Source organism: Babesia bigemina (assembly GCF_000981445.1).
Source record: "Babesia bigemina genome assembly Bbig001, chromosome : III".
Taxonomy (NCBI): Eukaryota; Apicomplexa; class Aconoidasida; order Piroplasmida; family Babesiidae; genus Babesia; species Babesia bigemina.
Genome location: NC_027218.1, coordinates 3,421,954 through 3,438,653, shown reverse-complemented (window position 1 = coordinate 3,438,653; position 16,700 = coordinate 3,421,954). Strand labels below are relative to the sequence as shown.

Here is a 16,700-nt window from a genome sequence, read left to right as displayed (position 1 = left end):
TCGCTCCCTAATCCACTCTACATCGCCCGTTCACCTCGCCATAATACCGCTATGACCTCTATAAACCATGACAATAACTTGTGCCCTGTCACCCTTCCCCTCCCTTCTTCCACCTCTTGCCACTGCCCTGACCATGTGCCGCCTAGGGAGCTTGGCAAGAAATTTGACAAAATTTAAAACCCTAAAAATACCTTAAATAATAACTCTACTAACATCCTTACTAACGTCTGCACCGGCCTCGAAACTTTCCTCGGCTTCAATCCATCCTCCAAAGGCTACACTGGCCAGGGCATTGTGTACTCTGACCTGGATAGGCTGAGTGACGGGGTGATGGCGTTTTTGTGTGGTGTTCTCAGCAACATCAAAGAGCATTTAGGGCAGCATAAAGAGACAATTACAGATGCAATTAACACTCTTAACACCAATAAACACGCCGGTAAAAAAGGTTTTAGTGTTGCGATTGGAAGTGTGGTCGAAGGGGTGGGGAGGTATAATGAGAGGGTGAAGAGGTCGAATGATGAAATTAAAAAACCCATTAAAAATCTTCAAAAGCAAATTGATAAAAACATTGTAAACGCAGTAAAAAGCATTTTGCCGAACGAAAATGCAGTCACTAATGATGCCTTGATGCAGGCTGTAGAGTTAATTAAAAGTAAACTGCTTGAATGTAAACAATTTGCAACAGAGTTCAATGAAGCTCTAAATACCGGTAAAAAAGAAGAAATAAGAAAAGCAATCGACGACTTAAATCCCAGATTACAGGAATGCGTGAGGAACGCTTTGAAGGCTGTGAGCCATGAGAGTCAGCGGCTCAATGAGCTGTCGAATAAGGAAAGTGAGGACTTCGAAGTAACAAACAGAATCATCACCGAAACTCTCCAATCGCTTCACACACAAATGAACAAGCATATTAATAGGGAAGTAAAATATCTTGTAGAGCAATTCAAAAGACTGGCGAAAGATATTTGGAAACAACTTAACGCTATCGACACTAAGCTGGAAGAGTATGTGGAGGAGTTGAAGAAATGGATAGATGCGTCCGACAAAATTGTTGATACAACGATATACGAGGCTGAAGGAATTGTACAAAAAGGAATTGGAAAGAATCAACAAAATTCTATCAAACGAGTTGGAGAGCAGTTGGAAAGGCGGAGAAAGGATCTCGAAACAAATATTAATGGTGTAAAAAGAAAACTTGAAAGTCTGGCGCAGCAAGTTACTGAGCAAGCAGACAGCCTTGAGGTCAATGTACGTATTGGGTTGCAGGCGTTGAGGGATGATATTAGTAAGATGTTAAATGATGTGAGAAGCAGCAGTGCGGTGAATGGCGTAGTCAAAGGTCTGGTAGGTAAGCAGTTCCAGTCTTTAACTGAGTCTAAAAATGAGCTCACAGCAGTAATCGGCCGAATCACAGAAAATTCTGCGAGCCTTGGTTCTTTGTACATTAAAGCGTTTAAACAAAAATTTTATGATTTTGCGGAAGCGCTTGAAAAAGCAAATCTACAAAAATTCCAAAATGCTTTATCACCAAAATCAAGAAAACTTGAGAGCTATGTCGGTATTTTACAACGTATCAGTAGTATGTTAAATGTTCAACCGTCGACAGCCGGAAGTATAATGGAGCTTGTAGAAGAGTTGAATAGTGGAATGCGTGCTATAACGGAACACTATGACGAAGTAACATCTGGAACGCCATCTACTGTGAAAAATCTAAAAGAGGCTGTCGACAAGGCAGCTGGCGCAATAAATGCGCTGGGCGAAAAACTCAAAACAGAGTTTCATCCGGCAAAAGAAGAGATTGCTAAAATAAGAGACGATCCTAGCTTGACTACTGCCGTTGCAAAATATAATGCTCTAATAGAGCTGAAAACGACAGTATACGGTCAGACTGGAGGTGTGGAAAATCCTGATGAGGGTTCTCTTGCCAAACTCATCGAAGAGCTGACTAAGGCAGTTGATGGAAGTGGCGGAGTTGGGGGACTTAAGAAAGCTGTTGAAACGTTCGACTTTGCTGCTAAAAAGCAGATAACAGATGGAGCCAGCGCTGCAATTAACGAAGTGCTAGGAAAATTCGAGATGGATACAGTTAGCGATCCACAACAAATCAACGTTAAGAGTATGATGAATCTGTTTAGTTTAGCAAACGAATCTTTAAAAAGTACAGTTAATGAAATAAAAACCCATGCTACTGACATAAACGTGGACTATGTCAAGAGCTCGCTTCATACTCTCTCTACTGAGCTTCCGAAGTACCTTTCTGAGTTACTAGACGCCTTAAGCGCTAGCGGTAATGCTATCAAGCAGAATTTGCAAAAGCTCAAGAGGGATATTGGCAAAACGGAACGCGGTACGCCAGCCAAAGACACTCTTCAACACATCCACCGCCAACTTAGCGAATTGCGGAGCAAGGATTTGAAAAGTACCATTACATTCGTTCATGGCTTGGATGCTTTTGCCACCCGAGCATGCCAAGAAACCATCGAAAAACTCGAGAACAACGTCAGACAAGAAGTGGAAGCAGCCACCGTGAAACTCACCACCCTAATTCAGAAACGGTTCGTCTGCTCAACCAAGTCCCTGCTCGAGAAGTTTACAGGAAAAGTTAACGGCGAATTAAATGGATTGTCGGCCAAGATACACAATGATCTGAACACCGGGCTGAATGGGTTTATGTTGAGGTTGGAAACGCACTTTCTGACAGGCGAACAAGTGATTCAGGGCATTGATAAGATTTCGGAGACGCACTCCCCTAAACAAAAATCTCCGCTCAGTCAGGGCGCTGAAAAATTCAATACTGCTGTGAAGGCCTTTTTTGGCAGCTTAGAGAAGCAGAAAGATTTCACGTCCGATTACAAAATCATTACGCCTGCCAAGGAAGCCCTCCGCAAGGTGCTCGCTATGCTCGCAGAACGTGGACACTTCGACCATGAATTCTTGACAAACCTGGATCCACTTGAAACTAAGGTTAGTGAATTCAAACCGTCGACGTATGGTGAAGGGAAGAACCCTTTCATCCTCGTGGCCGTGCGAAGTGGCTTCACTACTATTGTCACTGAGTTCCAAAAGGCCTACGTCAGCAGGTACTCTGGCCAAATATACGACGAAAGCCACGCGTCCAAATATGTCAAAGTCTTTGCCACCATTTTATATACTCTTCATGACAGTCTTAACAGCTTGAATAAAGGGTGCATGGCCGGCGGCGGCTGGAATAGTAGACAATGGTGTAAGAATGACAAACGCGGCGAAAATTCACTCGGCACATTTTTGGTCCGCTGCGGATTTCAAGTCGCCACTGATGAGGTATCGAAAGACGGCGAATTGAAGCACCCATCTGACAAGCTCAGCGGTAAGACCATTCATGATAAACTACTCGAAACAGACTACATCGATACTGAAATAGCCAAACATCTCAAAACCTGCAAATCTAATAAAACCAAGAAACCCAGTCAATTCAATCTCTTCGACCTACTCGAATGCATTCTCTATCACACAGATAAGTACAATGAGGTGTGTCACATACCCACTGCGTCATCAACCAAAGTGCCAAGCAGCGTATATGATGCCCTCGTATGGTTCTCCGGGCTTCCATATAGCGGAGTGTATTCGACCCTCTTGCGTGACAGCATCACTGACGTGCTGACCGACAAAGATAAGCATAAGGCGCAGGTGCTCGACGGTCTTGAGTTCACAGCGGTTGATGAAGGATCGCTATCAATACCGGCTTACCCAAGCGACATAACATACGAACGTGTCGACAAGGCTCTTGCCCATATCTGCTCAATGTCTTACGATATCGTTACAGCTATCGCCGGCCACGGTGACGCCCAAACCATCTATGGCAGCGAGTTTTGCAACAACTCATTTAAATTCAAATACCCCAAAACGGGGGACGATTGCTTGCAGATGATCGTCGATTTGCTGCGTAGAGTACTCCAATGTCTACGATTTTTGCAACAAAAATGCAGACTCGGTGCTAAATATCACGGTTGGAGCGAGTGCCTGTACGGCAAAAGTGTGAAGGCATCCAACTCGCCATGTGAAAAGCATTCAACCGACAAAGCTGAGTGCCAACCAAAATGCAAGGTAAATTGTCAACCAAATTGCCAACCTACGTCGCCATTAATGTCATATCTATACGACTCTCTGACTGGTCACTTGCCACATGACCTCTCCTCCATAGGCTGTAAGTCAACGTGTAACACGTGTCCAAAGAGCTCACCTGGCATGCCTTGTTTGACACCGCTTGGGTTCAGGGGATTCTCCGGGTCAACGAAAACGGGTGCTGATCTCTGTCGAATTATTGATATATTCCTCAATTTCGATGGGCTCTCATGTCTATTTGCCCTCGATCCTAAACCACCGTCGACGCTATCAGAGCACTTTAGTTTTGTGTTAACGCTGGCTGCCGGTATTAACGCTACTACAACCAAGAGAAAGAGTGACGTGAAAACATTACGTGAATCGTTTGAAGAATCCATTGATAAGCAGTCTATCAAGCTGTATGAGAATGCGTCCAGCTTCACAAGTGCCTTGCGTGATGCATATAACAGCAACAAGAACCATAATGCTAACCCGCACCCCGATGCAACAAATGCCGATCTCTACACTCTCTGTACAGACAAATCTTGTGTCTATCCTAATCGGAATGTTTACTGTGGCCCATACCTATATTCGTTGTCCTCTGATGCGTATAGTTGTCTCGCCATCAAACATTCTGGGCTCTATCTATCATGGGCACTTTACCTTCCTTGGACGTTTTATCAATATCTGAAATCGTTACTTGACGCATTCTGTGCTATCTCCTGCCAATACTGGGGATGCCGTAGTTGCCTGATAGGCGATACATGTAAACCGGGAAAACACGGTGTCGACTACAACTGCAAATGCAACGCACTCGTACGTTGTCGCGGCGTGCTGGGCGCATTCTACGGATATGGTTTCACCTTCGGAGATTCAATGAAATTGCTAGAACAGCATCATCGACGATATTGCCACGACTTTACAAAGCAGCTGCAGAACGTGTTGACTTCCAAATGTTTCGGAAACCTCTTGACCAAATGCGACGACTTCCTTTGGCAAATCCGCCTACCATTCTTCTACTTGGTCCTCCCTCTTTGGTCACTGTCCCTCTTCTACCTCATCTGCGTGATGGTTGGCAGACTGGATGTGCTCCACATACGCTCACACCTGAGGATACCGTCGTCGCACAAGATAACGGCGCAATCACTGTTGGCGGCGGCGCAAGTCGGAAGGCTTGCGAAGATATCGTATCTACAACCGTAATTGTATTCACACTTGTAATTCACAACAACTCACGTAACAACTCACCTACTCACCTAACAAACAAACGTAGTCTAATGTCTCGAATTACTCTAGCGGCAACCTGTGAACTAGATAGCGTTGAGATTAAGTGCTAAGCTGGCATCCAGGCAAAGTGTTGACCTAGCACCCAGGCTACGTGCTAAGCTAGCACCCAGGCAAAGTGCTAAGCTGGCGGATGAACCGTAATTTAGTGAGTGTTGTAGCACGTTGATTGCCTGGTGCGTTGAGTTACGCGTTGACTGTGAGAGGTGTCCGCGTTGCCCATTGAGTGAGTGTCACGTGAGGCTGGGTGATTGGTCGCTAAGGTAGGCGGTCGTGAGGGCCGCGGCGGGTGACCTAAGTCGTGTGTTGCGAGTCACTGGCAGGGTGGCGTAATCCGCGTTGGCCTGGTTAAATGGCGTTTATAGGCGGCAATGTAGCGATCGTTAATATGATATTTAGGGACCTAGCCGACACGCTCCGCCAGCATGGCGCCGATACCGCGGCTCGTATCACGGTGCTGCTGCACTGTGGGAGTTGAGCGCACGGGGTTCGCTGCAATTTTCATGGCGATGCGAATAGTGAATAATTTAGAGTGACAGTTGGTGCTGATCACATGCGTCGCGTCAGGGCAGCTGTGGTATCCCGGGCAGCGTGGGTGTCGGTGGCCCGGGCTGGGGGGATACAGCGGTGAGGGTGAGTGTTGATGAGGGGACTGGGAGCGGCAGTGGTACGTGTTGCAGTTGGTGAGTGCTGCTTGAGTGATTGATATGTCTGCAGGTTGAGGGGACTGGAGCGGCAGTGGTAGTGTTGCAGTTGGTGAGTGCGTTGCTAGGTGATTGATATGTCTGCAGGTTAAGGGGACTGGGAGGGGCAGTGGTACGTGTTGCAGTTGGTGAGTGCTGCTTGAGTGATTGATATGTTCGCAGATTGAGTGACTGGGAGGGGAAGATGACGGGGCGAGTGTACATGCCATATGCTCTGTGCACGCAGTGTCATAATGGATGTCGAAAAAATGTAGTGTGTAATTGTTGTCCCTGGTGTTGTACAGAGTGTAAGGCTGGAAGATGCGATGAATGTTGGTATGATTACTTTATGCGCAGCCAAAACAGAGGTAAAAAATACGAATGCGAAACTTTGAGATGTAAGAAACAATGTACAGGCAAGGAGAAAGACTGTAAATGTGACTGTTGTCAACGGAAATGTAGAGAGGAGCCTGACTCCTGCCAATCTCCTCTCCCCGTTCCACAGCCTCCCCCTGGTTCCCCCTCTCTCCCAGGTCCAAAAAGCTCCGAAGCCAGTCAAGATCATTTGTCCCCTCCCCAAGCTGTCAAGAAAGACGATGATTCTCCGCCTTCCCCCCCTCCCTACTCCACCATCGCCGCCGTCATCGTTGCCATCATCGTCGCCATCATCCTGCTCGACCTGTGCATCTTCCGCTTTCCTGTGGGCCGCAACATCCGCGATTTCCTCGTCCGCAAGATACCCTTCTGCATCGCGTTCTACAGCTGATCTAAGGAATTGTTAGCGCATAAATCATTAATCTAAATTCCACTAACCACCCGACTGCCAACTGACACCTAATGTTGTAGACAGTAATGACTGCGTTGATGACGAATCGCATGAGCAGTGAGGTGACCTTCCCCCCCTCCGTACTCCGCCATCGCCGCCGTCATCGTTGCCATCTTCGTCGCCATCATCCTGCTCGACCTGTGCATCTTCCGCTTCCCTGTGGGCCGCAACATCCGCGATTTCCTCGTACGCAAGATACCCTTCTGCATCGCGTTTTACAGCTGATCTAAGGAATTGTTAGCGCATAAATCATTAATCTAAATTCCACTGATAACCTAACTGGCAACTGACATCTAATGTTGTAGACAGAGTAATGGTTGCGTTGATGATCGATCGCATAAGCAGTGAGTTGACCTACCACCTGACCTAGCACCTTATCAAGGTGCTGACCAATGTGCTGACCAATGCCATGACCAACGTGTTGACCAACGTGCTGACCAATGTGTTGACCAATGTGCTGACCAACGTGGTGACCAAGCACATGACCAAAGTGTTGACCAACGTGCTGACCAATGCCATGACCAAAGTGCTGACCTATGTGCTGACCAAGGTGTTGACCAAGGTGCTGACCAACGTGTTGACCAAAGTGGTGACCAAAGTGGTGACCAAGTTACTGGTCACGGCAGCGATGACATGGTCACGGCAGCGATGACATGGTCACAGCAGCGATGACATGGTCACGGCAGCGATGACATGGTCACGGCAGCGATGTCATGGCTACGGCAGCGATGACATGGTCACGGCAGCGATGTCATGGCTACGGCAGCGATGACATGGTCACAAGTGGTGATTATTATCCACTCTACATCGCTCCCTAATCCACTCCACATCGCTCCCTAACCCACTCCACATCGCTCCTTTATCCACTCCACATCGCCCCTTTACCCACTCTTCATCGCCCCTTTATCCACTCTACATCGCCCCTTAACCACTCTACATCGCTCCCTAACCCACTCTACATCGCTCCCTAACCCACTCTACATCGCCCCTTTATCCACTCCACATCGCCCCTTTAACCACTCTACATCGCTCCCTTACCCACTCTACATCGCTCCTTTATCCACTCTACATCGCTCCCTAATCCACTCTACATCGCCCCTTTATCCACTCTACATCGCTTCCTAACCCACTCTACATCGCTCCCTAACCCACTCTACATCGCTCCCTAACCCACTCTACATCGCTCCTTTATCCACTCCACATCGCTCCCTAACCCACTCTACATCCCTTGAATTACCTCGCCATAACATTGCTATGACTTCTATTAACCATCACAATAACTTGTGCCTCGTCACCCTTCACTTCCCCTTTTCCACCTCTTGCCACTGCCATGTCCCATCATGTTCGCCTTAACTCCACATCGCTCGAATTACTTCGTCTTATTAACGCTATGACCTCCATTAAGCATTATAACAACTTGCTGATACTGACCATTCTCTCACTGACGATGCTACGAGAAGAGACTTGAATGACATTGACTCCAAGCTCATTAGCCTTGGTCACCTTGCTGGTCAACTTGGAGGATTTGTTGGTCAAAGTGACAGTGTTAAGAAAGCCGTTAAGAATGCTATTATCGCTGTAATTAACAGTAATGAAGAGCTTAAACATCTTTACTCTTCTTATGTTACTAACCTTTCTGAGTCTGTCAAGTCTGCTGGCCAGGCTGATGGCACCGGTGAAATTGAGAAGCTTAGTAAGCAAGTTAGTCAGGAAATTGATGACATAAATAGACTACTTAGTAAGCCTAATAACCTTCATTATAACTCTCTTTCTTCCCCCTCTCCCTCTGCTGAGCTAGCCAAATTGCAGTCCAAGTTGGAGGCTTTGAAGAAAGTGGAGAAGCTTTGTGGATTTTTGACTAATCTTAATACTAAACAAAATGAGCCTAAAAATCTCCTTGTTAATTTATGTGACGGTCTTCAGACTTTTCTTGGCTTCAATCCATCCTCCAAAGGCTACACTGGTGATGGGATTGTGTACTCCGACCTTGACAGGCTGTGTGACGGGGTGATGGGATTTTTGAGTGGTGTTCTCAGCAACATCAAAGAGCATTTAGGGCAGCATAAAGAGACAATTACACCTGTAATTAAGATACTTAACACCAATAAACACGGCGGTAAAAAAGGTTTTAATGCTGCGATTGGAAGTGTGGTCGCAGGGGTGGGGAGGTATAATGATGGTGTTAGAAAAAGTAATTTGAAAGTAAGGAAACAAATAGAAAATTTCGAAAGAGAAATTAACACGCTAAAAATGAAAATAAATGACATAAATGAAAATATCGATATACGTTTTCATTCAGAAGCCGAGAAGGCAGAAAAGTCCGTCAGAAATGCGTCGTCAAATTGTCAACAGTATGCTGCGACGTTTAATGAGACTTTCAATCTGAAGACGAAAACAGAGATGAAAAATGATATTAATGATTTGAATCATCCGCTGTCACTCAAAGTAATAAAAGCTGTAGGCTTCGTCAAAGATGAAAGTGAGAGATTCAAGAAGTTGTCAGATAAGGAAAGCAGAGACTTTGATACTATGAAGTCTAGGATCGAGAGTGTCTGTACGGATCATGGAAAAAAAGTTAATGCGCATATATGTAAGGAAGTGACTGAACTTGTCACGAAGTTGCGGATGTTGGTCCGGGCAATTTTGGATGAGCTGAAAAAAATTGAAAAAAACTTGTTCGAGTATGTGCAGGATCTGACTAAATGGATTGAGCAGGCAAACACTGCCGTGGAAGCGGCGTTAGAAAAGGTTCATATAATCATTACTGCAGTTAGCGAAGACTCTGTCTTCAGCAATGTCAAGCCGATTAAGAAAGCTGCCCAAGAGCTGTACGACCGAGCATTCGAGTTATTCGATGCTGGGAACAAGGCCAACAAAGCAGCTGACGAGCACGTAAAAGCAGCGCTTGCGCAGGTGAAAGAGATGGACGGAAAGCTCAAGGAGGATTTGTTTAAGGTCAAGACGGCAATAAGAAGTGCGGTCAATGGAATAAATGCGAAGATTACGGCACTTGGGAATAAGTTTACTTCCATCACGAAAGGTGATAGTATAGAAGGAATTGTTGAACATATTAGGAATACAATAAATGGAATTCACGGAGGTACACGAGGTGACACCGGTCTCGGGGCCATAAAACAAATAATAAAGACGTATGTTTCAAAAAGTTACACCGGCGATCAGTTCGCTGCTAAAGTGGCAGCGTGGGTTGGTGAAATTGTAATTAGCGATGCTATTAATGGAAAGCTGAAGGTTTATGTCAACGAGAACACGGGAAGGAATAATAATTATTTCAAAAATACCACAACCACAAAATCGGTAACGGAAAAGCTGCAGAAAATGCTGATTGAAGAGATTAAGAAACTATTCGCTGAGCCTCGTTTCACAGATGATAGCGTTGAATCTCGTTTGAAAGTTATTCAGCAGAACGTAAAAGCGTTCGGCAGCAGTCTACTTTCAAGTGTTGATAGCAAACTTCCAACAATAGTTCAGGCAATGGAAGACGATGAAGAGTTGAAACATGAAGCGAAATCCGATACTGCGGTTCATATTAAACGCAACTTACAAGACGCTGTAACGTCCACGTTTAAACAACTTGCTTTAAGATCCACCACAGCTGCAATGGAGCTTAATTCGCTTCTGCTGGAACCAAGGTTTAAAGGGAAGGCTCAAACTAGCGCCTCAGCATACCTGGACAATGCACTTCGTGTAGCTGATGAGCTTTACGAAAACCTCAAAGTAGCACTCAGAGATAAATCCGACCGAGACCAAAACCACGCCAAAGCCGTCGACAACGCGATCACGGAAGTAACGAATGTGTTAAAAAATCAAATGCCCGAGGAAAGTGCTCCCAAGCAAGGCAGCCATGTGAAACTTGAAGGAGCGCCAAGTTTCACCCAATACAATAGTTTCGTCGACCAAACAGAGGACAAACTTGCCGCCCTCTCCAATCCTGACTTCAACACCATCAAAGAAGCAGGCACCCTCCCCGCGGCGATCGGTGAGATTCAGAGGGGAGTGGAAGCGGCATTATCAGAGATCGGAATAATTAATGGCAAAGTTCAGGATCAGTTCAATACATTAACATCAGATTTTCAGCAGCTTTGTGAAGCCGTCATGAAAGCGGCGAGAGATGATAAGGATAACGCTAAGACAATCTTGGAAAAGTTGAAAAATACCTACTTTAAGCATTACGACATTAAGAAAAAGGATGCAGAAGATAGCATAAAGAAAATCAAGCATGACCTTGAAACATTGCGAGCAGGTCCGGTGACTCGAGCCTTGACTTTTGGCGAGCAGTTCCTCAAACCTGAAGCAGATAAATTGCGCGACGAAACCACCGAAAAACTTAAACAGCAAATCGACGAAGAAGTAGCGAAAGCGAAAAAGGAGCTCACAACACGAGCCCGGATAGATTACGTTTCCACTATGAAGATGCTACTCCTGCATTATGAGGACAGGGTCACTAAGGAACTCACTGGCATTCGGCAGGAAATTAGCGACGACCTGATTACGGGCTTCAAGGGTTTCATGGGAACGTTTGCTGGTGAAAATGGCAGAACAGTTTCCGATGTCAATATAGAGAAGCTTAAAAGTGTTGCAACAACTATGTCCTCGACTAAATACGATCCCAAGCAATTCACAGATTTGGCCAAGCAGTTCCAGTCATTCTGGCATCCACTCAACACGTACCTCAAAAAAGAGATCAAACGAGCCCACGCAGCGAATAACGAGAAAACCAATCCCGAGCCCACCGACGTAGAAAAATTGTACACTTCCAAGATTGATTCCGTTACTAACGAACTAAACATTCTGCTAAACCATCTTCGTGAACATAATAGGTACGACAATAAGATGCCTGAGATGCTCGACATCCTCTCCACGGAGGTCGATGGTCTCCACCCTGAGTCATTTTCTGAGCCGAGCACTCCGCTGCTTGACGGTATAAGTAAGGGGCTGGGTAAGTTTGCGGCTGAGCTTAGTAAGACATATTTAAACGCGTACGACGGAGCTTCGGATGGCATGGTATTGGTCGACGCAAGAAATGATAAAGTGACCGATGATGGCAACAAGTGCGCTAAAGTGTGCCTGTCGCTGCTCTCCATCCTGTATTCCGAGTTCAAGACTTTACTGAAGTACTGCGTTGCAAGGTGTAAAAGCGATCAAATAAACATAAACACAGAGCTCGGAAAATATTTCGCCACTCAAGGCTACAAAGTTACCGAGGACGGGAAGAAGCACTGGGAGCTGCAGGACAGTAAAGGCATGACAGGATTATTCATCTGCAAACGTATGTTCGGGAAAGATGAACACCACTTGTATTACATTGATAAATCTAAGCAAAACGCACTGGATACACTGCACGACTGTCTCCAAACATATTATCAAGTCAGCCACATCGCCACCTTCTCTGCGAGGAAACGTCCATGTAACATATTCGAGATGCTGTGCTGGGTGTCCGGGCTACCGTGCAATAACGTGTATCAAGATATGTTGGATGACGCTATCAGTGAACTATTCGTCGATCCAAGTAAACAGCCCGAAGACGCCGATGGTATTCCCGTCACATACATCAGCGACGAACCCCTGCCAGCGTATCCACAAAACATAGCGATGGACGATACTCAGCGCGCAGTGAAACGCCTGTGTTCCAGATCCCACGATATTCTCACAACAATCGCTGGAACCGGGGACGCGTACTCCATGTACGCCGTTGACTACTCGACCAATTCGCTGAACTTTCACTACCCATCCAAGGGCGAAGATTGCCTTCAGATGCTATTGGACATTCTTCGCAGACTACTACCCTCACTTAAATTTTTGCATACTCAATGCGGCCTAAGCTCTGCATACCACGGCTGGTCCGGCTGTCAGTACGGCAGAGGAGTCAAACACTCCAATTGGCAATGCGGTGAACACCCCGCCAACGAGTCAACCGATTGCCTACCTAGATCACCGCTGATGTCGTATCTTCGCGACAGCCTACCCGGGTGCCTGCCTCACCAGTTGGTTTCAGCGGGGTGTAAGTCCGAGTGTAAAACGTGTCCCAAAAGCCTACCCGGTGCGCCATGTATAACACCACTTGGCTTTAGGGGTTTCTCGGGAAGCACGAAGACAGGTAAGGACATATGTACCGTGCTGACCAAATTCTTCGACAATTCGAATATTAACGCGCTCTTCGGTCTGCTGCCCAAGCCGCCATCTACATTGCCCGAACACTTCCAATTTGCGTTGACGTTAAGTAGTATGTTAGATAATGCTAACGCCGCTAGTGATGTCAGCTTAGCTTTTGTAACGAAAACGAAAGCGCTGTCCATCGATCTATACAAAGAGACAAGCAAACTCACAGGTGCGCTGCAGAATGCATATCGCAACCAAGCAGGCCACACCAGCTCAGACCATTCCAAATCTACGGAGGCTGACTTGTCGAGCCTGTCGAAAGATTCGTGCAATCTACCTCATGAGAGGGATATTCACTGCGCTCCCTACCTCTGCTCCACATCTTCAGATGCGTACACGTACCTCGCCAAAAAGCACGCTGATCTTTACCTCTCATGGGCTGTATATCTACCGTGGACATTCTACAGTTACCTGAAATCATTGCTCGATGCGTTCCAGCAGATTGATTGTGGAGGCTCCGGTTGTACGAAATGTTCGTGCAAGCCGGGTAAGCATGGTGTCGAATACAGCTGCAAGTGCAAGGCACTGATAAGCTGTCGTGGAGTGATGACTACGTTCTACCAGTACGGGTTCACTTTTGGCGACGCAAAAACGCTGTATGGAACTAACAGGAAATTCTGCCTTAGTTTCAGTACACAGCTGAGTAATCTGCTGAAATCGCAACACTTCACCAAATTATTTGAAGAATGTGACAACTTCATTTGGACAATCAGAGAACCGTTCACCTATCTAGTCCTCGCGCTCTGGTCACTCTCCCTTTTCTACCTCGTTTGCGTAATGGTTGGCAGACTGGATGTGCTCCATATCAAATCGCACTTACGATCACCATCATCGCACAAGATTACTGCTCAATCATTGTTGGCGGCGGCGCAAGTCGGAAGGCTTGCCAAGATATCGTACCTGCAGCCGTGATCGTACTCACGTCTGTAATTCACATCAACTCACGTAACTACTCACTTAGAGAATCACCTACTCACCTAAAAAACAAACGTAGTCTAATGTCTCGAATTACTCTAGCGGCAACCTGTGAACTAAATAGCACCTAATGAGGTGATGAGTGGACGACAGAGCAACGTGTCAACCTAGCACACAGGCAACGTGCTAAGCTGGCAACCAGGCAAAGTGGTAACCTAGCAACCAGGCAAAGTGCTAAGCTGGCACCCAGGCAAAGTGGTGACCTAGCAACCAGGCAAAGTGTTGACCTAGCACACAGGCAAAGTGCTAAGCTAGCACCCAGGCAAAGTGCTAAGCTTGCAACCAGGCAAAGTGCTAAGCTAGCAACCAGGCAAAGTGGTGAGCTAGCACCCAGGCAAAGTGCTAAGCTAGCACACAGGCTAAGTGCTAAGCTAGCACGCAGGCAACGTGCTAACTTAACAACCAGGCAAAGTGCTAAGGTAGCAACCAGGCAAAGTGCTAAGCTGGCGGATGAAACGTAATTTGGTAGGTGTTGTAGCACGTTGATTGCCTGGTGCGTTGAGTTGTGCGTTGACTGTGAGAGGTGTCCGCGTTGCCCATTGAGTCAGTGTCACGTGAGGCTGGGTGATTGGTTGCTGACGTAGGCGGTCGTGAGGGCCGCGGCGGGTGGCCTAAGTCGTGTGTTGCGAGTCGCTGGCAGGGTGGCGTAATCTGCGTTGGTCTCGTTAAGCAGCATTTATAGGCGTCAATGTAGCGATTGTTAATATCACATTTAGGCACGTAGCCGACACGCTCCGCCAGTATGGCGCCGATACCGCGGCTCGTAGCACGGTGCTGCTGCACTGTGGGAGTTGAGCGCACGGGTCGCTGCAATTTTAATGGCGGTGCGAATAATGAATAATTTATAGTGACAGTTGGTGCTAGTCACATGCGCCGCGTCAGGGCATCTGTGGTATCCCGGGCAGCTTGGGTGTCGGTGGCCTGGGCTGGTGGCATACAGGGGTGAGGGTTATGTAAGTCATGTCGCAGTTGGTGAGTGCTTGCGTAGGTGATTGATATGCTTGCAGCTTGAGGGGAGTGGGCGTGGCAGTGGTAGTGTTGCAGTTGGTGAGTGCGTTGCTAGGTGATTGACATGTCTGCAGGTTGAGGGGACTGGGCGCGGCAGTGGTACGTGTTGCAGTTGGTGAGTGCGTTGCTTAGGTGATTGATATGTTCGCAGGTTGAGGGGAGTGGGAGCGGCAGTGGTAGTGTTGCAGTTGGTGAGTGCGTTGCTAGGTGATTGATATACTTGCAGGTTGAGGGGAGTGGGAGCGGCAGTGGTACGTGTTGCAGTTGGTGAGTGCGTTGCTAGGTGATTGACATGCTTGCAGGTTGAGGGGACTGGGAGCGGCAGTGGTAGTGTTGCAGTTGGTGAGTGCTGCTTAGGTGATTGATATGTTTGCAGGCTGAGGGGACTGGGAGGGAAGCGGGAAGATGGGCTATACTCCATTGTGTAAGTGTACAAAACGATGTACAGAGCATGAGTGTCTTTGTTGTCATTTGTGTTGTGCAGGATGTAGGAGTCCAAGTTGTCTTCGATGTCTCAATCTGTCTACTCGGCTAAGGAGTGGATTCTGGGACTGCAAACCTCAGAGATGTAATGAATGTGACACCAAATTGTGTCCATGTGACTGTTGTGAGAAAAAAAAATTGGAAGAACGTCGACAGCTTCGCTCTTCTTCCTCCCTCGCAGTCCAATCGCCTAGTGTCTCCTCTTCTACCACCGTACAGCGTTCCACCGGTGAACCCAGTGCTGTTCATACCACCGCTCCATCCAATTCCTCCCCCGTCCCTTACATCATCGCCGCCGTCGCCCTCCTCATCGTCGTCGTCTGCGTCATGGTCTACTTCCGCATCCGGCCGTTCCACAGGGTGCGGTATCTACTGCGCAGCTGATCACAATAACCTAACTGGCAACTGACATCTAATGTGCTAGACAGAGTAATGGTTGTACTGATGCTAAATAAAATTAGCAGTGAGGTGACCACTCCCTCCCTACTCCGTCATCGTCGCCATCATCCTGCTCGACCTGTGCATCTTCCGCTTCCCGGTGGGCCGCAACATCCGCGATTTCCTCGTACGCAAGATTCCCTTCTGCATCGCGTTCTACAGCTGAACTATGCAATTTAGTAGCGCATAAATCGTTCGTCCATATTCCACTGCTCACCTAACTGGCAACTGACATCTAATGTTCTAGACAGTAATGATTGCGTTGATGGCCAATTACATGAGCAGTGAGGTGACTACTTCACTCTCCCTACTCGGCCATCGCCGCCGTCATCGTTGGCATCATCGTCGCCATCATCCTGCTCGACCTGTGCATCTTCCGCTTTCCGGTGGGCCGCAACATCCGCGATTTCCTCGTACGCAAGATACCCTTCTGCATCGCGTTCTACAGCTAAACTCAGCAATATGTTGGCGCTAACATTCTTAATCGAAATCCCACAGATCACCTGACTGGCGACTGACATCTAATGTTCTAGACAGAGTAGCAATTGCGTTGATGATCAATGACATGAGCAGTGAGGTGACTACTCCCTCCTCCCCCGCCCCTTACATCATCGCTCCTATGCTCATCATCATCGTCGTCATCTGCGTCATGGTCTACTTCCGCATCCGGCCGTTACACAGGGTGCGGTATCTACTGCGCAGCTAATCACGTTAACCTTATCGGCAACTGACATCTAATGTTGTAG

At 47.2% G+C, this 16,700-nt stretch overlaps 2 protein-coding genes across 2 annotated transcripts; both read left to right on the top strand.

The window, feature by feature from the left end:
* Positions 1-330: 330 nt before the first annotated feature.
* BBBOND_0313920 (hypothetical protein) lies at positions 331-5,283 on the top strand (the record flags this gene model as incomplete). Its single annotated transcript, XM_012914222.1, has 1 exon — positions 331-5,283. The coding sequence occupies one exon, from the start codon at positions 331-333 to the stop codon at positions 5,281-5,283; it is 4,953 nt and encodes a 1,650-aa protein (XP_012769676.1).
* Positions 5,284-8,341: 3,058 nt separating this feature from the next.
* BBBOND_0313910 (hypothetical protein) lies at positions 8,342-13,962 on the top strand (the record flags this gene model as incomplete). Its single annotated transcript, XM_012914221.1, is given in 2 exon segments — positions 8,342-8,400; positions 8,418-13,962. The coding sequence occupies 2 exon segments, from the start codon at positions 8,342-8,344 to the stop codon at positions 13,960-13,962; spliced, it is 5,604 nt and encodes a 1,867-aa protein (XP_012769675.1).
* Positions 13,963-16,700: the final 2,738 nt, after the last annotated feature.